Source organism: Dendropsophus ebraccatus, chromosome 5, assembly GCF_027789765.1.
Source record: "Dendropsophus ebraccatus isolate aDenEbr1 chromosome 5, aDenEbr1.pat, whole genome shotgun sequence".
In the NCBI taxonomy this organism is placed as follows: Eukaryota; Metazoa; Chordata; class Amphibia; order Anura; family Hylidae; genus Dendropsophus; species Dendropsophus ebraccatus.
In genome coordinates this window covers 37,651,142-37,663,685 of record NC_091458.1, presented here as the reverse complement: position 1 = coordinate 37,663,685, position 12,544 = coordinate 37,651,142, and the positions used below count along the sequence as shown (strand labels likewise).

Below are 12,544 nucleotides of genomic sequence, written 5' to 3'. Positions count from 1 at the left end.
CATCACCATGTTATCTAGGAAGTGAAGCCTTGATGCAGTAGTAAGTGCAGGGAAAAAAGCACTTTATAAGCATTTCCCTTTTCCATTTTCCTTTTGTACTAGAAACATGTCGGTGTGTTTCTCAGTACTGCACTGTGTGGTTGTAACTGTGAATGTATCCCTGCTTTTAGAGGAACAAAATAAAGACTTGAGCGTTAGACTTTACCTTTTCTTACCCATAACCCTTTCAGAAGATAATAGAACGCAAATAATTATTTCGAGAGACAAGGCTAAGAGTTTATTTTATTCTCGCTGAGGGACACATCACATTGGCTATAGCTTTAAGTGAATAAATTTTCTTTCAAATCAACTGGTGTCAGAAATTTATACAGACTTTTAATTTTACTTCTATTTAAAGTCTTCCAGTACTTATCAGCTACTGTATATTCTGCATGCAGTGGTGTATTCCTTCAAGTCTGCTACTACTCTGGACAGTTCCTGTCACAGACAGAGGTGGCAGCAGAAAGCACTGTGCCAGACTGAAAAGAATACACCACTTCCTTCAGAACATACAGCAGATGATAAGTACTGGAAGACTTGAGATTTTTTTTAAATTAAATTACAAATTTGGATAACTTTCTGACACCAGTTGATTTGAAAGAAAGAAATAAAACAAACAACAAATAACATATGATGGTGGGATCTCACAACAAAAGGCTTTGTAGTCTGTTGATCATAAAGATGTATACGTCCGCATAGAAGATAGATCCATTTACAGAGAAAGATTATCTGACAGATTATCTGCCAAAGATTTGAAGCCAAAGCCAGAAACAGACTATAAACAGAAATCAGGTCATAAAGGAAAGCCTGAGATTTCTCCTCTTTTCAAATCCGTTCCTGGCTTTGACTTCAAATTTTTGGCAGATAATCTGTCAGATGATATTTCTGTGTAAATGGACCCTTATAGACTTGACCATGACATATTCTTACATGTCCTAAAGTTATATAAAGAATATATAGAGCAAGCCCTTATTTTAACATGATACAGAGTAAAACATTGTGCAGAATTACGGTATGAGCAGTAAAGGGGAGAAAGTCTTACTGAGTCCACTTATATAATTCTCCATATCACTTCCGAACATGATCACAAGGTAATAGTTCAGGATCCCAGCCAGGCTCATGGCGAACAGAAAAAATATGATGCGCTTTCCAAAAACGTATCCAGGAGTGCTACAAAATAAAGAAATGTGTAAGTATATACATGTATGAACAGAAAAACAACGGGGATTACCCTTGTAAATGTTCAATCTATGCTGACAGCGTCCGCCTCTACTGACACAGAGACTAGGAACAGTCGTTGTTTGATTTATTCATGTATTTCCAAGAGGAGTTGCACGATGTAGAATTATAAGAATTGTTATTTCATAGGGAATGCATATAGTGACATGTAGTTAGAGCTGACTGATCCTCTTTATATGGATCGTAATACTGCCTTGTGGTTGCTTAGGACTAGAGATGAGCGAACCTGGAGCATGCTCGAGTTTATCTGAACCCGATCGTTCGGCATTTGATTAGCTGGGGCTGCTGAACTTGGATAAAGCACTAAGGCTATGTGGAAAACATGGATATAGTCATTGGCTGTATCCATGTTTTCCAGACAACCTTAGAGCTTTATCCAACTTCAGCAGCCCCAGCTAATCAAATACCGAACGTTCAGTTCGGATAAACTCGAGCATGCTTGAGGTTCGCTCATCTCTAGTGATGTCCTATCCTGAGCTCAGACTATAAGAGCTCTGTACATTTTGGAAACTGGCAGAGAACCAAACGCTAACCTCAATTTTCCCAATGTCATCCTCTGACATACCAATATCTGGGGATCAAGTCTAACTGGATTTCCTCTTCGTGATAACCTTTGCTCTATATATTTTTTTGTAACATTATTACATCCGGTCGCTGTCATCGAGCTACATTTTTGGATTTACAAACAACCTTTGTTCTATATCTCACTGTCAGATCATTACATGAGACACCGTCATTTAATGACATTTTGAGGTTTAGGAAAAAATGTTTGTCATTAGGTCAGCTTATTGATAAGAACATTATGGTATCCCCTCCCTTTTTTGTTCAATTTTTTTCCTTTTTTTGTCAAGGTGTCTATCACCTGAGGGAACAAAGGGAGTGTTAAGTTCCTGGAAGGAGATACGTAATAATATTCTCAGTAGTTGCTGTTTTTCTATTTTAAATATTATATGCAAATTTAAAAAAGCTATGTAGTGAGAGCCGATAGATCCTTTTTAGAGATGAGCGAAACGAGTGCGGAACGTTCGGTATTTGATTAGCTGGGGCTGCTGAACTTGGATAAAGCTCTAAGGTTGTCTGGAAAACATGGATACAGCCAATGACTATATCCATGATTTCCACATAGCCTTAGGGCTTTATCCAACTTCAGCAGCCACCGCTAATCAAATGCCGAAAGTTCGGGTTCGGATGGACTCGAGCATGCTCCAGGTTCGCTCATCTTTAATCCTCTTTATTTGGCTTGAATGCAAAGATGGCTTAGAAACCCAAGCGGTGGTCTATGTTAGCAGCTCCTAACTGGGGCTCGTAAGAGGAGGAGCATAAGAGGGAAACATTGGCTATGATGTCTATATGCGCTAACTGGAAGAGACATGTCAGATCATATTGATGGAATCTGTAAGCCTGAACCTTAAACATTTCCAGAATAAAGCGGCTAAGGCGTCACAGAGCCACAACCCCTTTGCAGTTGGTAATGGACAATACCTTCCAAGCAAGAAGCCAATGAACTGACAGCCCTCTTCTATATCTCACTGTCAGATCATTACATGAGACACCGTCATTTAATGACATTTTAAGGTTTAGGAAAAAATGTTTGTCATTAGGTCAGCTTATTGATAAGAACATTATGGTATCCCCTCCCTTTTTTGATCAATTTGTTTCATCTTTTTTTTTTCTATGTCAAGGTGTCTATCACCTGAGGGAACAAAGGGAGTGTTAAGTTCTTGGAAGGAGATACGTAATAATATTCTCTGTAGTTGCTGTTTTTCTATTTTAAATGTTATATGCAAATAAAAAATGCTATGTAGTGAGAGCCGATAGATCCTTTTAATATGGACTGTAGTGCGAAGATGGCTTAGGAACACAAGCGGTGGTCTATGTTAGCAGCTCCTAACTGGGGCTCATAGAGGGGGACATAAGAGGGAAACATTTTCTATGATGTCCATATGCGCTAACATGGAGGAGATCATACTGGTGGAATCTGTAAGCCTGAACCTTAAACATTTCCAGAATGAAGGGGCTGAGGTGTTACAGACCCACAACCCCTTTGGCACTGGTAATGGACAATACCTTCCAAGCAAAAAGCCAATGAACTGACAGCCCCTTCATTTATAGTATTCTATGTGTTTCCTGTGATGGAAAGGGTTCTGGGTAGAGATGAGCCAACCCGGGTTCGAGTCGATCCGAACCCGAACGTTCGGTATTTGATTAGCTGGGGCTGCTGAACTTGGATAAAGCTCTAAGGTTTTCTGGAAAACATGGATACAGCCAATGACTATATCCATGATTTCCACATAGCCTTAGGGCTTTATCCAAGTTCAGCAGCCACCGCTAATCAAATGCCGAAAGTTCGGGTTCGGATGGACTCGAGCATGCTCCAGGTTTGCTCATCTCTAGTTCTGGGTATGTTGTAGTTCTATAAGTTAAGAACATCTCAATAGCCCTACAGATGTGGTCCCATCTGGAAGAGAACCAAAAGATAAATTTGCTTCTTCCAATGTCATTCTCCAACATACCAATATCTAATGATTGAGTCGGATTACCTTTGTCCTACTTTTTTGTTGTTGTTGTTGTAACATTATCACTGTCATTAAATGACATTTTAAGATTTACAAACAACCTTTATTCTATATTTGACTGTAAGATTATTATGAGATCACCGTCAATTATTGACATTCTAAGGTGTCGGGGAAAAAATGTTTTTCAGTAGGTTGACTTATTGATGAGAACATTATGGTAACCCTTCCCTTTTTTTTTTCCCTCTCTCCTCTCTTTTTTTCTCTCTCTCTTTGTAGGGTTGTCTATCAGCTGAGGGCACAGAGGGAGTGTCAGGGCTCCTGGAAGGAGATACGTACAGTAATAACATTCTCTATGGTTGTTCTTTGTTATTGAGATATGCAAATAAATAAAATGATAAAAAATGTTGAATTGTTATAACTATGAAAGGGTTAAAGTAAATTATGCAAATGACTGTAAATAATACCTCTGTGTCTTCTCTCCTAGATAACCCACAAAGTACTTCTGCCGAACGAACAAGTACATGAGTCCAGCAAAGGCTGCAGGTGCTACAGTAACACAAGGAAAGAAAGTATTATATGGCGGATACAATGGAAATGTTGGGTGGTCTTACAGAAATAGACAGGAAATCATGGAATTATTTTGGGGGGGGCAGAGTGGCACGTTGGCACCCCCCTCCTTCCCCGTGGCACTCACCTTACCACCACTCTTTGCTTACTTAGCTACAGGACACCCCTTCCTACAGAGCTCAGATCTGCCCTGTCCATTAGATCACACGTCCAACCCTTTACCACCTTCTGCAACTTCAACCTCAAAAACATTAGTTAGGCCCCGTTCACACATCCATAGTGCTGCCTCCAGCCGCAGACCCACAGCTACAGACAGGACTATGGCTGTGCACCCATAACTTCTGCATTAGCATGGACTCATTCATTCAGAATAAGGGATTCTGGACCCATAACACCTACGAGTGTGTGTATGGGGGCATAGAAATGAATGGGCTCTTAGTCTGCTATATGCATTTGCAGACAGAATAAATGTAAAAGGGACCTTAAAGTGGTTGTCAAGGCAAAGGTTTTTTTTTCGTTATATGGGAGGGGGTGAAATAAAAACAATAACCTACACCCCCCTCCATGGCTCCTGTACCACCATCAATATCATACACCGTAATAATGTCACATTCCCCGAACCGAGACTGCAGGTTATTGTTTTTAATCACCCCTTCCCATATACATTTACTCCATTGTTTGGACAACCCCTTTAACAAAAATGCTTGTACATGGCCACATCTTTCCCTTACTCCGACTTCACATTTTTTAATCCATGTAATCCATGCTGGGTGATAAAACCCCTAGCTAGAAAATAATATTTCAAACATACTAGAGAAATGTATAGTGTCGGGACCCTCACATAGAGGAAGTGTTCACATTTATTCTATAGAATAGTTTATGACAATGTATCCAGTGTCATTGCTCATTTACAGATATAGGCTATGTTCACACTACGTAAAAGTACGACCGTTGTTGCCACTTTATGCAGTGTGGAACATTGCCTGCATTTCTATGGGATCCCGGCCGGAGCGTATACACATGTATACGCTCCGTCCGGGATCCTGTGTGGCGCCGCAAATAACTGACATGTCAGTTTTCTGCGGCCGCAATTCAATGAATTGCGGCCGTAGGAAACCCTGTCAGTTCACACAATGAAGCGAGCGGCTCCGGCATCTTGCTTCATTGTGTGCTGTGGGAGGTCCTGATGCGGGCGCGCTGATGCGCCCACAACCCTGCGGCCGGAAAGATCATCCGGCCGGGATGATCTGGGCAGAGACCGTTTTTGCCGCAATTTAACTGACTGCAATGGCAATGCTTTGAAGTCAATGGGAGGACGGACGTCCAATGCACACAATGCATTGAAAAACTGACGTTTTTTTACCGCAGTAAAGACGTCCGTTTTTTAATGCATTGTGTGCATTGGACGTCCGTCCTCCCTTTGACTTCAATGTATTGCCATTGCAGTCAGTTAAATCCCGGCAAAAAATGACTTTTTTGATGTTGTGTGAACCTAGCCATAGGCTATATTGCCATAATGTCTTTTTTGTGGCCATTTGATTTAATTTCATAATAATGGCCGTTATTGCACATATGATGGCCGTCGTTATGAAATAAAATAAAATATGTTATTTGGACTCAAACTGCCAAAAGAAGACACTGTGGGAACATAGCTAAAAGGTGTAACAGATAACAGGGTTTATTACTATCCTGCAATATTTTATCTATGATTCTTGTTGTGCAAATGCTTTTTATTAGCAAAAATGCTTAGTTTTGCTTTTTGCCACTCTTATTGTCCACTATAGTTGACAGCTCATTGCCTAGGTTACCGACCACCGCTCTCTGCTCTGTGAGCTGTGATGTCACTCGGCCACGGGGTTCCCCACACGTTTCCAGGGTTTGTGGATTGACCCTGGAGTTGTGTGTTATCCCAGTGGGAGACACAGAGAAGCTGATTCAGCTCAGCATCACTGCGTCCTGTCCTCACTCCCCTCGTAATTTCTATATTTGGCAGCCAATTTTACCGCATTTATTAAACCCCAGCTGAAAACACCAAAGCTTGTGTTACCTTGGCTACAGAGGACACCACCACACCACAACACAGCTAGGAATGTAGGGTACGCATCAATGCAGTTTTGGCTGGGGATAAAAAAAAAAAAACATCCATAACATGTCAATAAGTCATATATAAAATAATAAAAAACGCAAGCTCCCCATACACTTAATAGAGTATTCCTGTGTCAGTGACAAAGAGCCATAAGAGCCATACTTACTTTGCTGTGTATACTTTCTCGAAAGCAAGTGAGCCGGTTCTCTGGAAGCTCTTTGAGTGCTGATTCTTGGATTCATTTTCCACTTTAAATGCAAAAAAAACTGAAATATGGAAAAAATAAATTAACAATTTCACATGATCATAAACCATATTTCTAATGTTACATATGCCATTGATCAAATCTAAAGCCAAACATGACTAGTGTCCAGATTAGGAAATCATGTTCAGATTTCAACAAATCCATGACTATAAGAATTATTGCTGATAATGTGCATTATGGTTCTGGTTCTGTATTTCTGTATTGCTTGGTTCTGGTTCTGCATTCAGGTACTGAGTTTGGTTCTAATACTTCACTTATGTATTGAGCTTGGTTCTGTTTCTGTATTTATGTATTGAGCTTGGTTCTAGTGCTGTATTTATGTATTGGGCTTGGATCCGGTAGATTGCATATACTGATTAGCCATTAAATGAAAACAGCCTGCCTAAAAATTATTAATCCTAACACCATGATGTTAGCAACAACAATATATTGGCAGGTGTAAATTTAAAATTAAGCTTTCTTCTAGCTCTATATTTATGCGCTGAGCTTGGTTCTAGTACTCCAATGTACTGAGCTGGGTTCTGGTCTGCAACCACCTCCAACCAGCTGGCAGCTTACAGACCATACCCACTGTCTGAAAATGTGATATAGTTACCATAGCCCTTGAATCCTAGATATATCCCAAAATAGCAAAATGTTGTTTACATTACAACATACTGTATATAGCATGTAGTTACATAGCAGAGATATACTGAGCAGTCCCTAAGATAACAAAGTGTACATGTTAAAGAAACACAAACCACACAGTTAATCTACATGGAGTAAAGAAAAAAACAACATAACCTTTACTAAATTGCAAACTCACATCGCAGTGTACAAAAAAAGTGGTTTAATACTCTTCCTCTTTAACACTTTGGTTGATGCTTAGAGAGAAGGTGCTAGTGAAACGTTATATGCAGCACTTCCACTTCTGAAATCTAGGAACAATATAACATTACATACATACCTACATTATTCCAGATGTATGATTTAGCCCTATCTATATAGGCCACTCCCTTAAAACAACCCAAATCCTATGGGTCCTATTCCACGGGCCGATGGGGACCGTTTAACGATGTAAACGAGCGCCGATCTGCTAGATCGGCGCTTCTTTACTGGGCCTATTCCACGGCCTGACAATCGTTAGCGAGGGCTGCAGGGACATCGTTACTGATGTCCTTGCAGCCCTTGCAGCATACATTACCTGCAGGACTTCTCCTCCGCTCTGTCTTCCTCCCCGGTCCCGCGGCACAGCATCAGCTTCGGTGCGGCCTGACCGCTCAGCCAATCACTAGCCGGGACCGCCGCGGCCAGTGATTGGCTAAGCAGTCTGACAGCTCAGTCAGGCCGCACCGAAGCTGATGCTGCGCCGCAGGACCCGGGGAGGAAGACAGAGCGGAGGAGAAGCCCTGCTAGATAATGTATGCTGCTTCTCAAATGGTCGGTTGTCCGCCGTGCACCGCTATTCCACGAAGCGATGCGCGGTGGGTGACCAATGATTTTAGGTTTAGGCCTAAATAAACCATCAGCCGATGACACGATCATCAGCTGATCGTTTTCTCTATTCCACCGAGCGATAATCGGCTGAATCGGGACGATTCGGCCGATTATCGCTCCGTGGAATAGGCCCCTATACCTTGCCAGCCACAGTGCCCCCTATAGCAGTGACCAACAAAATGATACTCTTTTGGTCTTCATAGGTTAATAGTGAGTGGGGAATTAATAAATTTAACATATACACAAGTGCAGAGTAAAATCAGCCTCAGCTATGCTGCGTTTACATGGAACGATTATCGTTAGAATTTTCGCATAAACGATCGCATTTGAGCGATAAATGTACCGTGTAAACACAGCAAACGATCAAACAACGAGCGAGAAATCGTTCATTTTGATCTTTCAACATGTTCTTAAATCGTCGTTCGTCGTTCGCTGAAAATTCGCAGATCGCTTCATGTAAGCAGTCTTTCACCGATTTACCCTATGTAAAAGATGGGCTTAAGCAATCTTAAAGACGATTGCGATAACGATTTTTCTAACGATCTATTCGTCTAAACGCTGATCATTATAAAAACCAAAGTTAAATGAACAAACAGCAGAATTGTGAATGCAGCTCTGGAATCTGTACCTCTGCAATCTGTACCCAAGAATTATTAGAAAATAAGTAATAAAGTATTATAAATGTTGTTCAGGTGGAACCAGGGTTAATGCCCTATTTTCTTCCAGTGTCGGACTGGGGTATCTGGGGCCCACCAGAGGAAATGATCCTGGGGGCCTACTAATGAAGAACCGGGGAGAAACGACATGTCAGTTAGTGTTAGTGCAGGTTTTAAAGCTGGGGACCCATCGGAGGATTCTCCGGTCCTTTGGTGGGCTAGTCTGACACTGGTTTCTTCCTAATAGATCTAATGCTGCCCACCCTATGCTTTCCTCAGAACCCTTTAGTGCTTTTTTCATATCTTTAGGTATAACATGAAACAGTGTTGAATCTGCAACCGCACCCTACCTACCAAGTGCCCTTCATAGTACTGAGGTCTTATACAGCAGAGGGGTTTTGGTTGCTTTCAAGCAAAAGGTCCTGAGAGTGTCTGGCAACCCTGGATTTTTCTAAAGCCACACTTTCTTCATGCACCCCATGCGTGCCATGTACATTGCTTTTTTCTATGCTTCATTCTCCATATTAGCAAAAATAAGTTATACTCTATGAAACGATAAATCGTCTAGAGGCAAATAATGTCTAGAACCTACACAATTTTACAGTGTAAAAATGTTATGACTCTAAGAACATGTGCTTAGGACTTTCTATTTTACCAAAATGTATGTAGTCCATCAGGATTATGTGTGATAAGGACTGGAAATGGCAATGAAAGCTTAAAGGGAACCTGTCACTAAGACAATGCTATCTAGTCTATCACAGTCATGTTATAGAGCAGGAAGAGCTTAGCAGATTGATGTGTATATTTGTGGTAAAAAATTCAGTATAACTTGTAATATGTTGAGTGAAATCGCTGCTCAGTCTGTGTTAAGGAGTCCAGTGCACAGTGTCACTCAATGGACTGGACTCTTTAGCATGGAAACGTCAGAGATTTAAATCAATAACTTACAGGTCATACTGAATCTTTTCCCATAAATATATATATGTGTATATATATATATAATCTCAATCCGCTCAGCTCCTTCTGCTCTATAACATGATGCCGATAGCTTAGGTAGCATTTTGATGGTGAAGAGTTCCCTTTAAAGGGATGATGTACATGATATGAGCAGTATACAAAGCATCAGTCTACTTACTGTTCTGGATAACACTGATCAATGTAACTATCACCAGGAGGACAATATTCCCAACTATTTCTTGATGCATTGTTCAGAAAGCAGTGGCGGACGTCTGGATGTCTGGTGACTGGTGCTTTGCTGCACACTGCAGATATAGTGACTTCAAAGTGTGAAAAAAAAATAGAGGAAGTTTACTTTTTTTTTTTAGCTTTTATTGAGTATCTGTGCTTAGGATCTGTCAGAGGAACCAGCACATTTGTATATGATGACATATGAAGCTTAATTTAAAGGAGAACTCCAGTCTGGGGTGATTTTTTTTGCAGAGTGCTGGGGTGAGGGAAGATGAAAGAAGTAACACACTCTCACCTACCCCGCTCCAGCGCTGGTGCCGGTATCCTGCAGCTCTGGACCCTGTCACTCCTGTGTTTGAGTTGGGTCCCGCCTTGGCTACTGACTGTCTAAGCGGGCCGGACACATCACGTCCCGGTCCCCACCCAAACACTGGAGTGGCTGGGTCTGGAGCTGTGGGATACTGGCATTAGTGCTGGAGAGGGGGAGGTGAGAGCATGATGCTACTTTCATCCTCCCAAGCATTCTTCCAAAAATCACCCTAGCCCAGAGTTCCCCTTTACACAACGGATCTGCAGCGGATTTCATGCTGCAAGTGTGCATCGAAACCCACTGCGGATCCCAAATTGTCCAGCTGCATCTGAGGCTCCCGTTCCCCGTAGGTCCCGCTCAGCCAATCAGTGCACAACCCCACCGCAGTCACTGACTGGCTGTGCGGGACCTATGGGAGCTGGGATCCTCAGATGCAGCTGGAGCGCGAACCAAGTAAAGTATGCTCCGGGCGGCGAGTTAAGGCGGCTGGCATTTACATACTCGCAGGATGACAATTGGGATGACAATCCCGCTGCGAGTATGTAATCTCATTTAAAATGACAGTTTGGGATCCGCAGCGGATTTCGTTACAAACTTGCAGCGTGAAATCCAATGCGGATCGGTCGTGTGTGAATCTAGCTTAAACCATGGTTTATCATGGATGGAAGACACTGTCATGCTGCGTTTACACGGAGCGATTATCGTTAAAATTTTCGCAATAACGACCGCAATTGAGCGATAATCGTTCCGAGAAAAAACACAGCGAACGATCAAGCGGCGAGCGAGAAATCGTTCATTTTGATCTTTCAACATGTTCTCAAATCGTGGTTGGTCGTTTGCTTAAAATTCGCAGATCGCTTCGTGTAAACAGTCTTTCAAAGATTCACCCTATGTGTGACATGGGCTTAAGCGATCTTAAAAAGGATCACGATAACAATTTTTCTAACAATTTATACGTCTAAACGCTGATTGTTATCAAAACCAAATTGTTGCTTCACAATCGTTTAACGATCGATTGGGCAAATTATCGCTCCGTGTAAACGCAGCATTAATTGCAGTAATTAATCATCTAATTCATGGGTCTCCAAACTGCGGACCTCCAGCTGTTGTGAAACTACAACTCCCATGATGCCTGGACAGCTAAAGCTTTGGATTTGGCTTTCCAGGCATGATGGGAAATGTAGTTTTGCAACAGCTGGAGGGCCGCAGTTTGGAGACCCATGATCTAATTGCTATCCAGCTGTCCTTCATTACGTTAACACAATGAATCTCCACCGTGTTTAAGCAATAGCCTAATGCTGCGTTTACACAGACAGATTTATCTGACAGATCTTTGAAGCCAAAACCAGGAGCAGATTATAAACAGGGAACAGGTCATAAAGGAAAGACTGGGATCCATTCTCTTTTTATATCCATTCCTGGCTTTGGCTTCCAAAATCTGTCAGATAAATCTTTCTGTGTAAACTCACCCTAAACAGGTGAGATTGGTGCTCATTATAGGGACCTGCTGACCCTATGTAGAGGGGCCCTTGCACTGTAACATAATAATAATTCCTTATATAGCACCAACATATTCTGCAGAGTACATAGGCTGCCAACACAGCACATGATTCACAAATTTTTTACTGGGCCATGGGAGCGTCAAGTTAAAGGGGTTGCCTTGAGAATCTTTTCTACCTTTAATATTGCTGAAGGTGGAGTAAAAGTACATAGGTCTAACCTACTGGTGTTTCCCTATTGCAGCCATACTGGTGGTGCTGGTTCCTGCTGCCAAGGGATGCAAAAGAAGATTGGCAGCAGGTGATGATAATTTTTATTTTGTTACCCTTCCTTGAGCACCATTAAATTTAGAAAATTACCATTAATTACCATGAATTAACATTGATATCACGGTACAGGGATAACACTGGGAGATTTATCAAACATGGTGTAAAGTGAAACTGGCTCAGTTGCCCCTAGCAACCAATCAGATTCCACCTTTCATTCCTCACAGACTCTTTGGAAAATGAAAGGCGAAATCTGATTGGTTGCTAGGGGCAACTGAGCCAGTTTCACTTTACACCATGTTTGATAAATCTCCCCCGCAGTGTTGACATGGTACAGAAATAATGCTCACAGTGATCTGACATAACGGGATGATTTTTAGACCAATGTCATTGCACAGGGATTATGCCCACAATGTTGTCAGTGTACAGGGATGAT

At 41.7% G+C, this 12,544-nt stretch overlaps 1 protein-coding gene across 1 annotated transcript; it reads right to left on the bottom strand.

Moving 5' to 3' along the window:
• Positions 1 to 265: 265 nt before the first annotated feature.
• On the bottom strand, positions 266 to 12,230 carry ALOX5AP (arachidonate 5-lipoxygenase activating protein). Its single transcript, XM_069972069.1, has 6 exons — positions 12,212 to 12,230; positions 9,980 to 10,121; positions 6,614 to 6,713; positions 6,409 to 6,479; positions 4,259 to 4,340; positions 266 to 1,209 (listed from the first exon to the last, which is right to left on the bottom strand). Exons 2-6 carry the CDS (start codon positions 10,047 to 10,049, stop codon positions 1,047 to 1,049), a joined length of 486 nt encoding a protein of 161 aa, XP_069828170.1. The 5' UTR covers positions 10,050 to 10,121; positions 12,212 to 12,230; the 3' UTR covers positions 266 to 1,046.
• Between the last annotated feature and the right edge of the window lie 314 nt (positions 12,231 to 12,544).

What these genes read in the sequence shown, in the direction of transcription:
- ALOX5AP (XM_069972069.1), bottom strand. Translation starts at nt 10,049, where the DNA reads ATGCATCAAGAAATAGTTGGGAATATTGTCCTCCTGGTGATAGTTACA. An exon ending in GAGAAAGTATACACAGCAAA is followed by an intron (nt 6,480 to 6,613) that starts GTAAGTATGGCT and finishes TTTTATCCCCAG; the next exon opens with CCAAAACTGCATTGATGCGT. An exon ending in CTAGGAGAGAAGACACAGAG is followed by an intron (nt 1,210 to 4,258) that starts GTATTATTTACA and finishes TTTATTTTGTAG; the next exon opens with CACTCCTGGATACGTTTTTG.